The sequence below is a fragment of the Pantherophis guttatus genome, chromosome 1 (assembly GCF_059756535.1).
Source record: "Pantherophis guttatus breed Tessera chromosome 1, ASM5975653v1, whole genome shotgun sequence".
Taxonomy (NCBI): Eukaryota; Metazoa; Chordata; class Lepidosauria; order Squamata; family Colubridae; genus Pantherophis; species Pantherophis guttatus.
In genome coordinates this window covers 291,450,567-291,468,896 of record NC_142063.1, presented here as the reverse complement: position 1 = coordinate 291,468,896, position 18,330 = coordinate 291,450,567, and the positions used below count along the sequence as shown (strand labels likewise).

The 18,330-nt window shown below is 33.7% G+C and overlaps 1 protein-coding gene across 10 annotated transcripts in view; it reads right to left on the bottom strand.

The window, feature by feature from the left end:
* CLIP4 (CAP-Gly domain containing linker protein family member 4) overlaps positions 1-18,330 on the bottom strand; it is a 47,751-nt gene that overhangs the window by 24,466 nt on the left and 4,955 nt on the right. For all 10 annotated transcript variants that reach the window (XM_034427979.3, XM_087883122.1, XM_034427975.2 and 7 more), the window contains exons 2-6: positions 16,004-16,157; positions 10,184-10,323; positions 9,619-9,712; positions 7,946-8,107; positions 311-429 (exon numbers count right to left, since the gene is read on the bottom strand). In XM_034427979.3, the coding sequence (XP_034283870.2) occupies positions 311-429; positions 7,946-8,107; positions 9,619-9,712; positions 10,184-10,323; positions 16,004-16,136 (648 nt within the window). In that variant the 5' untranslated portion in view covers positions 16,137-16,157. The remainder of the gene's footprint in view (positions 1-310; positions 430-7,945; positions 8,108-9,618; positions 9,713-10,183; positions 10,324-16,003; positions 16,158-18,330) is intronic.

Here is an 18,330-nt window from a genome sequence, read left to right as displayed (position 1 = left end):
AATTCAGACACAGTATTGATCCAAATCAAAACAGAGCTATTAGCACATTAACAACTATTAAATAACTAAACTAAACATCATCATCATCAAACACAACTAATCTTAAACTTCCATTGCCAGGATCAACAAATTTCAAATAATTTACAAAAAGATCTAAAGATAAACAGAAGTACCAATATAATTTACACATATTTTCCTGTGCATTTTTTATGTTTCCAGTATAAAAATAAACTGCAAAGCATTTTTAAATGATCATTGTAATTCAGATTCAGTTAGATAAAATAAATATTTGGTAAAATCAACATCTCACCCTAAAAGCAGGGTTAGCGCCGTGTTCTAGTAGACACTTTGCAGCTCCAGTACATAGGTTGAAGGCAGCAATATGCAAGGCAGTTCCAAAATCAAAGTCACTGCAAGTGGCATCAACATCTACAAGTAAGAACCAAGTTGATATGTGGATATATAGGAAAATATCAATGCTGTTTTTATCCTTAATGACATACTACGGGCAAATACAATTCCTAAGTCAACATTAAATAAAGCCAATAGAATTCAAAATCAAGATAGAGAGGTCAAACAGTCAGTCACCCACTAAACAAAGCCAATGGTATTTTTTTATTTATTAAATTTATATGCAACTATTGCTTTCCAAACTGACTTTTTAGCAATAAGAGAGGCAATATCAATTTGCTTGAATACAATTCATGTGTCAGATTAATAAATAGCAACTTTTAGACGATCTAAAAACACTGGGACATGAGAAGCTGGGATATGAGAATTCAACATCAGCAATAGTAACAAGTGAGAGCAAGAAAAACGGCAAAAGAAAGGTCAAGTTGAAGGGGAAATTTTAGCAGAACCTTTGAGGGAAGGAAGCCCTGTTAAACTCCATCTCCCCTCCCATTGCTATTTTTCTAAAAGCAAAGTAAGAACTGATCCTTAAAAATACCTGAGAACTATTTATTGGCCCTGTTCCCACATTATGTTTAATTAGGCCAGGGAATAAATGTGAAGAGGCTGAAAAATTAACAAATCAGACAAGAAATTGAATAAATCACAGAATCAAGTCAATTCCTTACTCTATACAGGAATCCAAATTCAAGCATCTATCAAAAAGAGAAATCTAGGCTCTACCAAAACACAACCAATGGAAGGGAGCTCACGACATCTCAGGATAATTCCTTTTATTGCCAAACTGTACTTCCTTTAGAAAACTTTTCTTTCAATTGGAAACTGCTTTCTTGGAAAAACTTTGTATCCATGCCATGTCTCCAGGTATGGCAGTAAATAGGCCTTAGATTTCATCAACATGACATCTATGCTTGGACTTGACAAATGGTACATTTCCTCATCTGATTGTCAAACAAAATATCCCTCCATTTAATTGTTATCCCATTCAGTATATTCTTAACTGGCTGGCAATCAAACTGTCATAGAAAACTTTGTCAAATGGTTTAAAGAATCAACATTTATTATAACTACAGCACTAGTATGGAAGTTGCACAGTTAAAAATAGAGGTTAATTGACAATCATGTTGATTTCTAATAATCATATTTTCCAATATTTTATTTTGATTGCTTTATTTACCATATATTTGCTCCTTTTTAATTATGACAAAAGAGCTCTTATTACATTACTTGGATTTATACAGATTTATGGGGGATGGAAATATTGTATATGGACATTTAACATTTTTTAAAAGAACCCCTCTCCTAAAATATTAAAAATATATCCTACCAAATTCTTTTGTTTTATTTTGTTTTGGTGTGGCTTGCTTTCTCATTTTTAGTGTTAATGATTTGTTCATCACTTTATATTTATGTACGTATATTTTAAAAGACTGGTCTACACCAGACTTAAAGTTGTCCTGGGAATAATCAGAATTTTTAGTATTTCTACCTATTAAGTCTATACAGAACATTAGAAAGGGATTTTTTACAAAGTGATCGATATAAGCAAAACATTCCTCCTCAAAGTGTCAGATCAGTTCTGATCTCCAGAAAACTAGGCAGAAGTACTTTGAAATCTTTCTCCATTTGTCTGTGTGCATATTTGTACTTCAAGTTCACATTGGTCAATCCACACAAAGTGTTATCTGTGCATACATAAGCTGTTTACAATTCACAATTTTTGTTAAAGGCAGATACAAATTCTTTCCTGATTGTTTGGATAATTTAACTCTGAAAATTAAACATAAAGTCTATAAAGGAAGCTCTCTGTTGCACATGTATCCTCTCTATTTAAAGACAGAATAAACACGAATAAAAGGGAGCAAAGCTAGTTTTAACACCTCATGGGTAAAACTAAACATACATTTGAAACAACTGAAAGAAGGTTTTAAGGGTGAATCTGCACAATGCAGCAACTGCCAAATTATAATTATTAAATTTCTAATATGATAGGATGAATTTGCACAATACAGCAACTGCAGTATTATAATGATTAAACTTCTAATACGGGTGAGCAATTTAGTTTGCTTCTGCCACTATTCAACTTCCAAATTTTGTTGACAATATTTGAGACTGCAAAACAGCAAGAATATGGCAAAGGAATCCAAGGATTATTTCTCTATATTTTAAAATGTCAACTCTCACATCTGCAACCTGCCTTCCAAGCTATATGCCATTATGAAAGCATTTTTTAAAAATGCAAGACATCTGAATAAACTTTATTCTGATGACATTTATCAGACATTCTGCACAGTTAAAACTTATAAATGTGTAAGGAAACTAAAGGTAGTTCTTGACCTACGACCACAATTGAGCCCAAAATTTCTGTTGATAAGCAAGGCAGTTGGTTAAGTTAGTTTTGCCCAATTTTACAACCTTTCCCGCCACAGTTGTTAAGTGAATCAATGCAGTTGTTAAGTTAGTAATTTGGTTGTTAAATGAATCTGGCTTCCCCACTGACTTTGTCAGAGGGTTGCAAAAGGTGGATCACATGACCCTGGGACACTGTAACTGTCATAAATACATGCCAGTTGCCACATGTCTGAATTTTGATCACATGACCACGGGGATGCTGCAACGGTTGCATTAAAAAAATGGCCATAAATGACTTCCGGTTTGGCGTCGCTATGGCACAGTCATAGGGAGTGGGGCTCCGCGAACTCTCATGGGGGGGGGGGTTAAAGGGCTAGTTATCTCGTAGGGGGGGGCAAAGAAAAAAGGGACGCCTTGCAGATCGCGGAGAATGGCAACTCTCCTGCTTGATCCAAAGCTCACTCTCCTATCTAACAATGAGGAAAGAGAGGCGGCCATTATGGCCACCGGGAAGCTGGGACAACCAAAGAAAGAAATGTGCTGGAGCAGTGTTTGAATAGTAGACTGGAGCTGGGTAAGATGATTGTCAACTTCTTTAATAGAGATTAACCCTAAATAAAAGAAACTCCAAAAAGATAACTCTCCAAAACGTTTAAAGCAGCTAATAATTACTTAAAGATTACAGACTCGAAAGAAAATGAAACTTAAGAGAGGATATAATTTTTAAACTACAGAAGGACTGGATTTGAACATTTTATTGGCAACATTTTGAAAAGGCATTTAAGAATGCTGGAAACATCAGGCTGAAAATTGGGGGGAAGTGAAAGAAATTTATTTGAAGAAATTAACGCTGTCAGATTGGATGCTACATTGAAATCTTAGGCGATGATGCCATCTACTGGTGAAAGAAAGGAAATACACTATATTTTTACAAGGCTGGGATGTCCTTGGAATAATCTATACTGAGTGGAGATAAACACACCTGGAGACTGTGTTCTTTTTTTTCTTTTGCTGTACATGGTCTGACACCTATTTGTTTCATGACTAAGGAGGAAAAAAATTTGAGATTTTTGAAGATTGCTAAATAGAGTGGTTTACAAACACTTGGAACTATTATTGGAATCAAAGAGTTGGTTAGGTGGCAGATGAAAACAAGGAAAAATCTGGAAGGAGTAAACTGACTGGTGGAGGACTATAAAAAATTATAAATACTGCATACTTCGAGGAATGACTCTGGGACTGAGTGAATAGTTTTAAGATTGGTTTTTGATGTTACAGACAATTAAGAGTGTGGGATTTTGATAGATTTGTAATTTTGGATTTATTAAAATAAGATAAAATGCCTCAACAGGAAATAACAAGCATGTTTCAAAAAGTAATGCCATTGATGTTTCAAAGTATCTATGAAACTATAACAAAGTATCAAGCCTAGAAGCCATCTTTTGCATTGGGCCTTCAGGCCTGCCACATTTACTACTGTGGGAAACTGGGAGGGGGATTGTATGGCGCATGGGTGATATATAGGATTTGATGTATAATATAGATGTAAGACTAGAAAATGTTCAGCAAATAACAATGAAAAATGAACAGGAAACCCAGGAAACAGAGGAGAGAATAGAAAAAACAGAGTAAGGAAAAGAGCAGACAAAACAACAAATGAACCCAAAAGGTAAGGAGAAGGAACAGATAATCAAAACGGATGAAACAGATCAAGCTGACAATATATTTAAAGACTTGAAAAAAGAATTGGATAAGCGGAAAGACACCCTTGAAGTGAGGACAGAGACACTCATAGGCATAGTGAAGATCTGGCAGCGAGAGGCAGAGGTAGAAGAGAGACTACTTAAACCAAGAAAGAACGATATAGGGAGACACAAAGCTTTAAAGGAGGAGTATGGAAAGCATGCCAAAAATCAATAAGAATTGAAATACTAAAACGAATGAGAGATAACGGGTAGAAATAGAATATTCACCAATATAAGATATGTGTTATCAAGATTTAGAATAGAGGTAGGAATTAGAAAGAGGGAAAATATTTATACTACTATATATTTTAAAATTAGTATGTAGACGAAAGGATCAGAAGCTGAAAGATGGTTGTATTATATATCTTTAAACAATGTTATTAAGGTTACCATGGTTATTAGCACTGAGTAATATAATATAATATTAAAGAATTAAATGATGAGGGATTAAATACAAGGTGGAGCAAATATTACAATGTTAACAACTTTAATTGCAAGTATATAATGTTATGATAACGACATGAGTATGTTTAATGTAATTAATATAATTAAAATGGATAAGAGATGAAAGATAGAAATAGAAAACTTATTAATATAAGATTGGTGTCATCAAGATATGAAATAAAGGTAGAAATTAGAAAGGGGGAAATACTACAATAAATATTGTTATATAACATGTTAAAATCAGCAGGTAGATGAAAGGATAAGAAATTGGAAAAATGACTGTATTATGAATAATGTTACTAGAAAGATGCGAGTATGATTAATGCAAGGTAATCAAAATTGTCAATTTTATTATTATTATTTGGTATCAAAATTAACACCCAGAAACTACACTGTTCATGTATTTAACACTTGTATACATTTAAAAATAAAAAACTTGAATAAAAAAGATGGCCATAAGTAACTTTTTTCAGTGCTGTTGTAATTTCAAACTATTACTAAATGAATGGCTGTCAGTTGAGGACTACCTGTATAAGAACTCTAGGTTTCTGATCAACTTGAGTTCCAACAAATGCACTTCAATGGTTTGATTAGAAAAGAGAAATGCGACTTCACAAGCTTAATTGCGTTCTATTTATAGATAAAACATTTGGATTAATTCAAATGAATGCCGGGAGCCAAATAAAACAGATTGTTGAAATTTCTTCCAGATTTTATTTTCCTTCGTTAAATATTTTGGAAACCAAACAAGTAAACCTCTCTTTCAATGTTACATAAATATGTCTCCTTTTCTTTAGACAAAAGAAAAATATCTGGAATAAAGTGCAGCAAATATTTTAGCATCAGAGAAAACACTACCTGTTACTGGAAGCCCTCATGGCTGTTAACTTTATGTAACAACCATGTTGTTTCAAAGTGCTGACATCAGTTAAGAATCTGCTCAAAGCCATCCTCTATGAACCAACCCTCCCTTCCAAGAAAACACGAAGGCTTTATAAAAAAAATTAATCTTATCAAACACCATGAACCTGGGCTCACAGGGAATATACTGTTTCATGTGATTGCCATCATGTAACTTATTCACACTCTCTGCCTCTTACAATATAGCTAATCTTATGCTGTCAACTGATATGTTTGAGGAGAGAGAAAGAAGTTCTAATGATTTGCTGGACAAGTGAAGAGCTTACTCCTTATCATCCACATCACTAAAAAAAAAATGTGCTACAAGAAACTGGTAATATAAATCATTGCACTATTGAAAAGAAAAACCTGGATTTATCAGTATGCTAGAAATTCTGAGAAATTTTGAAGGAGAAAAATACATTTGGGAATAAAAGAAACAGAAATAAAAAAGTAGAAAGGAGTAGCCTGTTCCATCTGTTCTAATTCACACTGCATCAAGCTGAAACCCAAAGTAAAAAATTATGAATATATTAATTTTTCATAATGTTAAGTGATGAAAAAAAAAACAAAATTGACATGAAACCTCATAAAATGATCAGAAAGCAGTCATTAATTCCTATTTTCCATAAACCAATATTATGAAAATAAAAAGGGGTGTGGAGGATGATTGAGCTTCTTAAAGAAAATGTTTTAAATAAATAAATAAACTAAAAATATGTGATATCAGCATGTTCTACATCACCTGCCTATGACAACTCCATAGAGCGTAAGCATTAAAAACAGACATCTTGAGGAAGGGAAGATGAGTTGTCATTTGTTATTAAGAAACAAAGATGGATATAATTTTCAAAACAATAATATATTGCACATAATTAGATCCATTTCAAATTTTATTTTATTTTATTTTATTTTTGATTTATATGCCGCCCTTCTCTGGAGACTCAGGGCGGCTTACAATGCGTTAAGCAATAGCCTTCATATTTTTGTATATTTTATACAAATTCAGCTTATTGCCCCCACAAACCAGGTCCTCATTTTACCTATCTTAGAAAGGATGGAAGGCTGAGTCAACCTTGAGCCTGGTGAGAATTGAACTCGCAGTAATTGCAGGCAGCTGGAAGCTAAATACTACCTTTAACAGTAGCATTAGTCTGCTGCGCCACTCAGGCTCTTTCTGAAGAATCTACATCAGAGGAAGGCCACATACTATCTTCCATCTTTTCTAACTAATGAATGTTCAGAGCCATAATTTCTGAAATAAATACCATTTTAGCCCAGTTGCTTTGTTATTGATTGATCTCATAACCTACAATGTAATATATATGTATAACACCAAAAAATTCAAGTATATGGCAATTCAAAGTTTCCACTAAAATAGTTGCAATTGATATGGAATTTTAGGAACTGACAGAGTAAACAGAAATTCAGAACTTCAGTATGGAAAATGTGTGTGCAATTTATAGGTATTGATAAAATATATATATAAAATTTCTACTATTACTTTCAATACTTACTGTAGGATATACTGTATATTTTAGAGTTAAATTACATCACTTTTAAAAAATCATAGATCTTTTCAGGTGGACACAACGATGGTAAATATCAGTGCTGTGGCTGTCTATCTAAACACTGTAGGGGCAAAACATTTCTCTTTACCTTTCTACATCCTCCAGTTGCCAGTAACAACATAGACGGAAACCATGAATACAAGGTAGGTAGGTAGGTAGGTAGGTAGGTAGGTAGGTAGGTAGGTAGATAGATAGATAGATAGATAGATAGATAGATAGATAGATAGATAGATAGATAGATAGATAGGCTGGCTGGCAGGCAGGCAGGCAGGCAGGCAGGCAGGCAGGCAGGCAGGCAGGCAGGCAGGCAAATAATTAATACATACTGCAGCTAAAATGAGTAATTAATTAATGTGTGATTATTTGGAGTCTTTAGCCAACATTGTTATCACATTACAGTATGTATCTTTGTCCATGTTTTTAAATAGTCCTCATATTCAGGGAAACATCAACTTGGGAATAGTCTTACTGATAAGGGAAAGGAACGTTTTATTTATTGGTATTACATCTGGTGAGATTTACCTTTTGGTTTTGCATTTTTCAAAATGATAGTAATGAGTTCTGGAACATCAAAATAGGAAGCATAGTGGAGAGCATTCATATTTGTCCAGCGACTCCTCAAATTGATATCTGCACCCAACTCAATAAGTTGAGAGGCAAATTTTGCTGCTGTTTTCACATCTCCTGCAAAGCAAATAGTTTGAAAACATAGCTTATATGTAGTTTAGTTGGTTCTTGATAGATTTTCACAACATACTAGCTAACAGAAGACTATGTCCAAAAGACACTGGCAAGTTTCCATATAGCCAGTCCTTATAAAATGTTTCCTTACCAGAGTTTGAAAGTTAGCCAGACTATAACTACGTCAACAATGAAGAAAAAACTCAGAAAAGTTTCCTAGTACTTTGTATATAGCCTTTTTCTCTGGATGCTCAGAGCAATAGCATGAAAACTGCTATCTCAATACATCTGGAGAGAATCAAATTGGGGAAACTTGTTCTACAGATACATACAGCAAAAAGATGCTTGAGTTTTGTCTTATTTTCCGTAGAAAAATATATTTTATGATATGCCATGCAACTTTCAATGTCTGGATTTGAGTTAAATTGTGTTGACTGTTTCTGTTTTAGGACAGCAGAAATACTGCAGGATCCTCTGCATCTCATACAAGAGGAATAGATGTTCAAGTAACAACAGTTCCTTCCTTGCACAAATGCTGAAATAACGGTGGTGGTGGTAGTGGTGGTGGTGGTGCTGCTGCTGCTGCTGCTAATGATAGCTTAAACATCACATGTTATTATTTTAGATCATGAGGACAGAGAGCTAATGGATAACTTAACCAATGGTAGAGTGAGTTCCATAATTAATACAGCAATGCTAAAAGAAATCTGACCAAAATATTACTGAAATTATACCTATGATATGACTTCAGTGGAATAATACTATTGTTTTATTTATACATAGCAATTAGGACTAAAACTATTTAATTCAACTGTTAAATTATTTTACATTATTTCATCTGTACCATGTACTAACATGTAATTCTATTAGTTCCTAGGATTTTCAAATGATAAAGTATAAAGTTTCTGTCTGTTTCCACCCCATTAATTTTAAATTGTTGCTGTATTGGAGGTTACAAGACTACAGAACAATAGGAAAATAGAAAAGGTAATACAATTATTTCAGTTTAGCAATAATTCCATTTAGAAAGTTTGGAGAGAAAGGGCAGCATACAAATTTGGTGATTACGTATAGTAAATATGGCCACTCCATGAGTTTTAAAGTGCTATTTGAGGTATCAGAACAACCTAACTTATCATCTATACAAAGTTTTACAGGAAGTGATGTTATGTTACCAAGGGGCATCACTTTGGCCGGTGGGAGGAAAGATTCAGAAATTCAGTAAAATGATTTTTGGGGTGCTCGGGAAGATATGTAGCTTGTGAATAGAATTCACTGAAGGTGAGGAAACTGCTGCAGAAGTTCCAAACTGTTCAAGTTGGTAGAATTTTGGACACAGAGGGATATAGAATTTCTAATATATTAGAATATTACAGGTAGATGATTTGAAGAGGAATGACACTTCATTCCTCTCTCTATTGGCATAACCAATATACCTGGAGAAAGTTTGGAAGGACAACTACTATTCCTGCTGGCAAAACTAGCCACAGAAAATTTCCAATTCCTTTTCTTACCAATTCCATGAGCTCCTGACTTGCAAGTATAGTGCAAGAGAGTCATGTCAGTCAAGCCATCTCTGTCATTCACGTTACAGCCTCTCTTAATGACCTGTTTTTGAAAAATATATCATTTATGATTCTGATGCAGCAATTCCTATTTCCTGGAAGGTAAAATATATATCACTCTTATAGTGATACCTGGTAACAAATTATTTTTACTGCCAAAGGAATTAGCTGATACATTTCACAGCAACGGTGACATAAATATCTGGGATCATGTGATTACCAATTTGCATTTCATCAGTTCACTTAGTATTATAGTTACTTAAATAAAAAAAACTTGCCAAAATCATGTAAACCCCAAAAGATATATAGCACTTAATGCACTTTTTACGAAGGTTTTTGCTCTTAGCAGATCATGAAAATTTACTTAAATTTCTACTTAATAAGAATGCAGATGTAAAGACATATTTGTTAACAATGAATTATAAACAAAAATTAAACAAATATTCCCATATATTAAATGAGGGCATAACATAAAAATTTATAGATAAATTCAGGAAATCAATAAATGCCTCACCTCATTTCCTATCACATCAATGTTTTGCTGAACTTGGGGAACCCACTGTCTTAAAATAGCAAATAATTCAGATACAGAAGTTTTGGGATTGAAAAGAATTTCCTGGCATGCTGTATCATTTGGATCGAAAAAAGAGAATTCTACAGGAATGAAAAAATGAAAGAAAAATTTAGTTGCTAAAAATATTCAGAAAGATTTTAAAAAACACTATTAGTCAAGTTTCATACAACTTAACAAACCTTCACCACCTAGTGCCCTGAAAATGCTAGCTAAACATACAGTGTTCAAATGTAAAGCATGTAAAGCATGTAAAGATGGTTACCATCTTTAGAGCGCTCCATGGCTTAGGACCTGGGTACTTACGAGATCACCTTCTGCTACCAATAGCCTCCCACCGGCCAGTACGCTCCCACAGAGAGGGACTCCTCAGGGTACCGTCGGTCAAACAATGTCGACTGGCAACCCCCAGGGGGAGAGCCTTCTCTGTGGGGGCACCCGCCCTCTGGAATGAATTGCCCCTGGAGATACGGATGATCCCTGACCTACGCACCTTTCGCCGTGCCCTCAAGACGTTATTGTTTCAACAAGCTGGGCTGGCCTAAACATTAATTTTAATGGGTTGCTTTTGTTTTTGAATGATGTTGGGGCCAAATTATTTAATATGTTTTTAAATTGTTTTTAAATTTTATATATGTGTTTGTTTTATCTTTGGCTGTGCACCGCCCTGAGTCCTTCGGGAGAAGGGCGGTATAAAAATTAGATTAAATAAATAAATAAATAAATAAATTTGGACAATCCAAGATTGGAAAATATTTTACTATGTAATCAATAAGGGATTCTCTAATTTGATGAGATTGAATATTCCACAGAGTATTTTTTTACAATTTTCATGTTTCATTTACAATTTTATTATTTATTTAAATGTGGCAGTCTCAGGGTACTACCCTTTCATATTTTGCTATAGAAAATCTTCCTTCTTAACCCAGAAATACTATTAAGGAGTAACATATTTTATTTGACGAGATGGCACTTAAAGTAGATATACAAATGACAGGTTATGAGAATGACATGATAAAGGATGTTTTGCTGCATATATATAAGAAATGGGTTGATATTTAAAAATCAAAAGGGAAATACAAATAATAAACCATAAGTTACTTGGATAATTCTTTTATATTGGATTTACAAAAGAAGCTTCTTAAAGCTTTGAAGAATCTCATCAGAAGGGAAAAAGAAAAAATGAAAAGAGTAAATTCTATGGCATTTCAAAGGATTAAAGATTAAAATTATCAAAATTAAAAGCAATGAATATAAACTTGTTTTATTTGATCAAGGTTAAAATAAAATAAGTTATTATTTCTGGTAATGGATTTTCTGCTGACATGATAAAAATATTATGTTTTATGGACTTCTCTGTAAGAGATGGGATATTGGATCAAGAGATCATTGTTTGTAAACTAGGAGGGGTTGAAGAGTTACAAAAATAGATTATATTTATTATGATGATCGGAAGCCATTTCTTTATATATGGCTTTTGTCTTTCATTGCTATATTTTTATTTTCTATGTTTTTTCTTCTCCTTTGCACCATTTATTTTCTATTTTACTTCCTTTTAGTTTACATTAGATTTTTCCATTGCCAAGTAAAATTCTTAATACAAATTAAATATACAAAAAAAAAAACCATTTAGGAGTATAAGATTAAATGCATGCACTAGAATTTTCCTGGAAATGCCTGTTATAGTTTTATTGATATTCAAAAATATCACTAGAATTTTATTGAGATTCAAATAAAATCCCTAAAGAATCATCAGTGTTTGCAGACTGTAGTGGAATTCTTTAGGTGGTGACATAGACTTCAGAGTGCAAAATAGAAAAATACTGGTAAGTTACTGTGCAGTAGGAAAATACTTTTGACCAAATTACTATTGTGAAAAGTTCCCCCCTAAAGAGGATGAATGTGAGGGAGGAGGGAGGAGTGTTTTAAACTAAAGAACAATAACTGTACCTGAGATATCATTTATCTGAAGTAGGATAAATTACTCTCTTCAAACAATTTTAACTATGCAGAAAGAAAAATAGGAGAAGAGATTTTAGAAGAGCATTTTAGATTCCTTCACTCTTGGATTCAATGTCAAGCACTTGTTTTTTTCATTTTTAAGCATGAATCTATTAATAGGAAGCATCTATGGAACTGGCTGTCTTGGCATTCTATATATTAAGCCTATAAATATTGAAATAAAGACTGCAAAACAGAGTCAAAGTCACATTTCTGCAGGTTGAGTGCTATATAAATTTTAAAATAAAAAAAATGTCCCTGCAATGATCAGTTAGCTAAACCAGTACTGAATGGCTTTAAACATCTGAATCTCTAATATTTTTAAAGTAGACTATTAATACTGGAAGCTTTCAGAGCACTGATAAAAAATACTAGACCATATTTAGTCCTCTCTGACAACAAAAGAATTCTCTGTTGTTTTGGAATTCATGGTTCAAAAAAAGAACCTCATATAAAAGAGACAAGCTCGTCTGCTAGACAAGATGGGTAACTGATTTTTTTTAAAAAAAAATACAACATGAAGCTATTTCAGAATTAGTTATGGACTGCATTTGTACTTAAAAAAAACAGAGTTCTGGAAAATACTTTATCAGAACAGTAACAATTGTTTCCTAGAACAAAGAGATGTGTCATTTGAAATCTATCTTTAACAGAAGGACAAATAAAAGTATCCTCTGAAATTTACTCCACACTCACTTGGTATCCTGTTACAGATAACGAATTATTAGCTGTTCTTACCACTTTACCTTCTGCTAAAGTTCAGATACTAATTATATGGCAAATAATACAAAATAAACCTGGATTTGTAGTGCCATTTTTTGTAAAATCTTTTATAATAAAAATTGACTGATCATATGCCCACTGGATGGAAACTTAAGCATATGGAGCTTAAAAGCATGCATACAAGACATGTAAGATTTTTTTTTAAGTGGGAGTCGGTAATTGCCATTAATTAAAGAACAATTACTTTAATACAGATTGTGGCTGAGATATATGTGCAATTTCTTTTAATAAAATTAGAGATCTTGGCATAATTTATTTTCAGAACAGCAAGCAAAACCTGTAGTAGGTGTTCATGTACTCTATTGTTAATAAAGCTTTTATTTTAAATCATTTATTTAATAAATATGCAGAGATCGGGAGGAGCAATTTATTTGCTTTCTTTGTGGATGTTGGTATTCAATACAATTTATACTTAATTTTATCTTATTTTTAATTTTATTTTTTTCCTTCACCATCTATATCTTGTCCACGCCTTCTATTTTAGGGAATCCTCGTATTATCCTCTCTAAACAAACAGAGATGCGAAATAAGATTGTGATTTGGCACCTTCCCTTTTTAATTAGTCAATGAACTAATTACCTGTTTCACTTTTACTCTGTGCAGATAATAACAATTTTACTTTAAATTTATTTTATTTCATATATCCAAAGTCTTAAAAACCACAACTTACCAGGATAACCACTTGACAATTTATTATAAGTCTAAGCATCTAAATTTAATAGCCAAAATAGAGAGAAATCTTATTCTAGATATTACTGTCAACAGAAAAGAGTTGTCTATTCTCAAGCTGTTAGACATGGAGACCAAAACATGCAACTTACAAATTTTCAGACTTATTTCAAAAATGTAGCTTCTCTGAGTCATATTTCTCATAATGTGAACAAGTGCAGACAAAGGAAGACTTCATACAGAGAGATAAGCATTCTTACAGAAATTTATCCTCCTGGAGTAAAATCAAGAAACCTTTCTGTTTAACTAAGTTAAAACAGAAACCATGGGCTATAGCTGTGATGGCGAACCTATGGCCATATCGGTGGGCATGCGAGCGTTGCTCTACCTCAGCTCCAGCACCATGCATGCGCTGGCCAGCTGATTTTCGAGTCTTCCGGTCCTACCGGAAGCTGGGAATGGGTCTTTTCCAGCCTCCGGGGGGGGGGGGGTGGAGAAGGCTGTTTTCACCCTCCCCAGGCTCCAAGAAAGCCTCTGGCGCCTGGGGAGGGTGAAAAAACAGGCCTACCATGCCATCGTGTGCCAAAAGTGGGGGGAGCGCAAAAGTGGGGTCACGCGCACATGTGCGGGGTACAATGAATTATGGGTGTGGGCACGCACACGCACGACCGCCCCGCATTCCCCCTTTTTTGGCACGCGACGGCAAAAAGGTTAGCCATCACTGGGCTATAGCATACCTTGTTGCATTGTATACAATGGTAAATGTTGTTGCCATTTGCTTCAGTGCAAGGAAATATTCAAAAGCTTTTCATCACTTACATTTTATTGTTGTAATTATAACCTTACAATCATCTGCATTATCTATTTGATCTTTTGAATAAGTTAATAATCAGAAGCAGGTGCTTCCAAAATAGTCTGAAGCTGTGCATAAATTGGTCTTCACTAAAACTATATTTTAGTCACTCCTATTCTTAAAATTATTAGGCAAGTGGATACAATTCATTTTGTTCTTCCTTAATTTGTCAATTTCATTTTTAAATTTAGTTCAGTTTACAAATATGTTAATAGAATAGAATAGAATAGAATAGAATAGAATAGAATAGAATAGAATAGAATAGAATAGAATAGAATAGAATAGAATAGAATTTTTTATTGGCCAAGTGTGATTGGATACACAAGGAATTTGTCTTGGTGCATACACTCTCGGTGTACATAAAAGAAAAGATACATTCGTCAAGAATCATAAGGTACAACACTTAATGATAGTCATAGTGAAACAGTCAATATAAATCTTAAGGATACCAGCAACAAGGTTACAGTCATAAAGTCAGAAGTGGGAGGAGATGGGTGATAGGAACGATGAGAAGATTAATAGTAATGCAGACTTAGTAACTAGTTTGACAGTGTTGAGGGAATTTGTTTAGCAGAGTGATAGTGTTGGGGAAAAAACTGTTCTTGTGTATAGTTGTTCTGGTGTGCAGTGCTCTATAGCGTCATTTTGAGAGTAGGAGTTGTAACAGTTTATGTCCAGGATGCGATGGGTCTGTAAATATTTTCACAGCCCTCTTTTTGACTCGTGCATTATACAAGTCCTCAGTGGAAGGCAGGTTGGTAGTAATTGTTTTTTCTGCAGTTCTAATTATCTTCTGAAGTCTGTGTCTGTCTTGTTGGGTTGCAGAACCAAATTATTTGTTATTCATTAACAATTTATTTAGCTTTGATTTAAATTATACATTTTATTTATTGAGCTGACTTATTTAATTGCAATATGATTTAATTAATTACAATATATGCAAATCTGAAATAATTTGTTTTTGTGAGAGGTTATTTGGTAAGAGGTTATTCACCTGCTTGCTTCTAGTCTTGCACCAAGAAAAGATGTCCAAAGAGGAAAGAAGTTCTAATATATTACACAATATCAGTTTTTCACATGACTAGCATATAAAATATTGTACAACAGCTTCCATGACACTTGGACAATTTTTTCTCATAGCACTCAAAATTGCTCTTGATACCCTGGGAAAACAATTTTATATAGTTCATACCAAACTACTTTTTTCTGCTGGAAACCAAATGATTTTCCAAGATGTGTGTTGTGCACTGTTTATACTGTATAATAAAGCTATTCTGAGAAAGATAATTCACTACATCTAGAATACAGCACATTTTAAGAAAAGAATTGTAATATTTCCCACATGATGTTGATTAGTTTTATTTTAAGTTCCGAGCATCCCTTTGGAATCAATCTCCACTCATTCAAGATTCTGAAAACAGCTCTGCAAAGTTATCTCCTTCTATAAATAGTCTTACCATATTCTGAAGGCATTGGTGCAGCAGAGACTGAATGTGTAATTGAATCTTCGGAGCCAGAGATAAAATACTGATGTCTTTTACTCAATGAAACTTCTTCTTCAGAAGGGTCAGGAAGTTCTTCTATGGTCATCTTTTAGAAAGCCACCTTTGGCTAAAAAGGATTTTTTTCAAAAATATCTCATCAATTGACAAATGACCTGAAATATTATTTGCTCATGTAATTTGTATTTCTGTTACTTACTAAAATATACCAATAATTAAGAGATTCCAAATATTTTGAACATCGTGTGAATTCATAGGTCATTGCATCATCAATCGCTCCTAATTAGAATTTTATAACAAGGTTGAGATGAAACTAAGGCAGAATGAAATCTTACTTAGCAAGGCATTATTAATTCACAATATGGTATAGGATTAGCAGGTCTCCTTATCTAAATTGAAATATAATATTGCATATGGTCTTAAATCCAAAAATTATTTTCTTGCAATTTTCTAGATAAAATTTGGTCCTCACATTGCTTGAAAATCATGAAGTATAAGGCCAAGAACCTACTTGTTACAGACATAAAGTTATGACACATGTGATTAAATATCCATTCTTTGAAAATCTTAATTTTTTGTTTAAATATTCTATTTCTTTTAATAGTTCTGTCAAATCTTTTTGACAGAATTCTGTCTGAAATTTCTGAACTGAAATTTAGAATGTATAGTTCCTAAATCTGAAATTTAGGAACTATTTCTAGAGAACTGAGGAGCAAAATGTAGGAAAGATTTCTCAAAGGATATTATTTTTTCTGTCTCACAAAGGCTTGCTAACAGTAACAGCATTGCATCTTTAATTTTTAATTAAATATTTACTTTTCAACAGAAATAACTTTAAGGTCACTTCTAAGTAAGGTAGATAATAAAATACTTTCCCCAAATGTGAAGTTATAGAAATAAAAACCTGTTTGTTCACTGTTTTTAATGCAATGAAGCATTTAAAAAGAATATAAAAGATTTGTCATTGAACAGCATTTTGTGTTCTTTATAGTAGTATATAATCTAGTATAATAATCTATAATACAGATTAAAGAAGAGTAATCTGTAATCTAGTATTATAGATTAATAGGAAGGGATGGTTTTAAATAGAATGAAGGATTGCAGGATGACTATTATCCGTATGTAAATATAAAGCTATTGCTGATCACCTGAATTCATTACAGGATTCTTTGTAAACATACATCAACTATTCTGTGGGAAATTAATGTATGAGCCAATGTATAGCACTCAAGATAAAAAAAGCTATAAATATGATTAAAATCAGACTTGCATAGATTTCACCAAGTCAAAATTGAAGAGGAGTGTTTCTCATTCATGGGATAAGAAAAATACTTATACTTTAAATGCATGAGAGTCAATTTTGTGGAATGGTTAAGACATCAGGCTAGAAGCCAGGAGACTATCACTTCTAATCCTGCCTTAGGCACGAAGTCACAGGATTTATTTAGCTTAAGATGATGGTACATTAGCTAGGAGACTACATGCAGTGTTACTATATAGTTGTTTGCCTGCCTAAGACTGCTAGTCCATTCGGTTCACGCTCATACGCAATCTAAAAGTGCACCACAGGGGGTGAGCGAGGATGCACTCAGAATGGCTAACAGCATTCAGCAGCAGCATCCAGGGCTTTTTCCCTCTACCAATGTCACCTCGCATTCGAACATTGCACTCGTGCAGATCCAGCATCGATTGCATTCGTACTTCCACATGAATTGCCATTATTTTTCCCACTGAAGTGGTACTTATTTATCTACTTGCATGTAGCAGGCTCTCAAACTTGGCAGAAGCCAAGGCAAGTGAAGGAGCTCACCCCGTCACACAGTTCTAGGACTTGAACTACCAGAGCACAGGCTTTCTCCAGCGTCTTTAAGCCACTGCGTCACCAAGCTTCCAGCCACTGGGTGGCCTTGGGCCACTCACTTCCTCTCACCCAAGGGAAGAAGGCAATGGCAAATCTCTTCTGAAAATCTTGTCAAGAAAACTGCAGGAACTCATCCAGACATTTCTAGGATTCACACTAATTTGAAGACTTCCCCACCCCAAAAAATGCACTAAAGGACACATACCATTATTCATATACTACTTTGACATTATATTACTATTCAGCTGCTATTAGCTTCAAAATTGCCAAGTTATTTCACAGTATAATTCATAAAACATGAATACTTCTATGGTTTACAACTAATCCTTGATTAACATTAATGGGGATCAGAAATTCTCATAAAGCATGAGGTCACATGTACTGCATCATTTTGCAACAGGAATCTGGGTACTCCTCATTG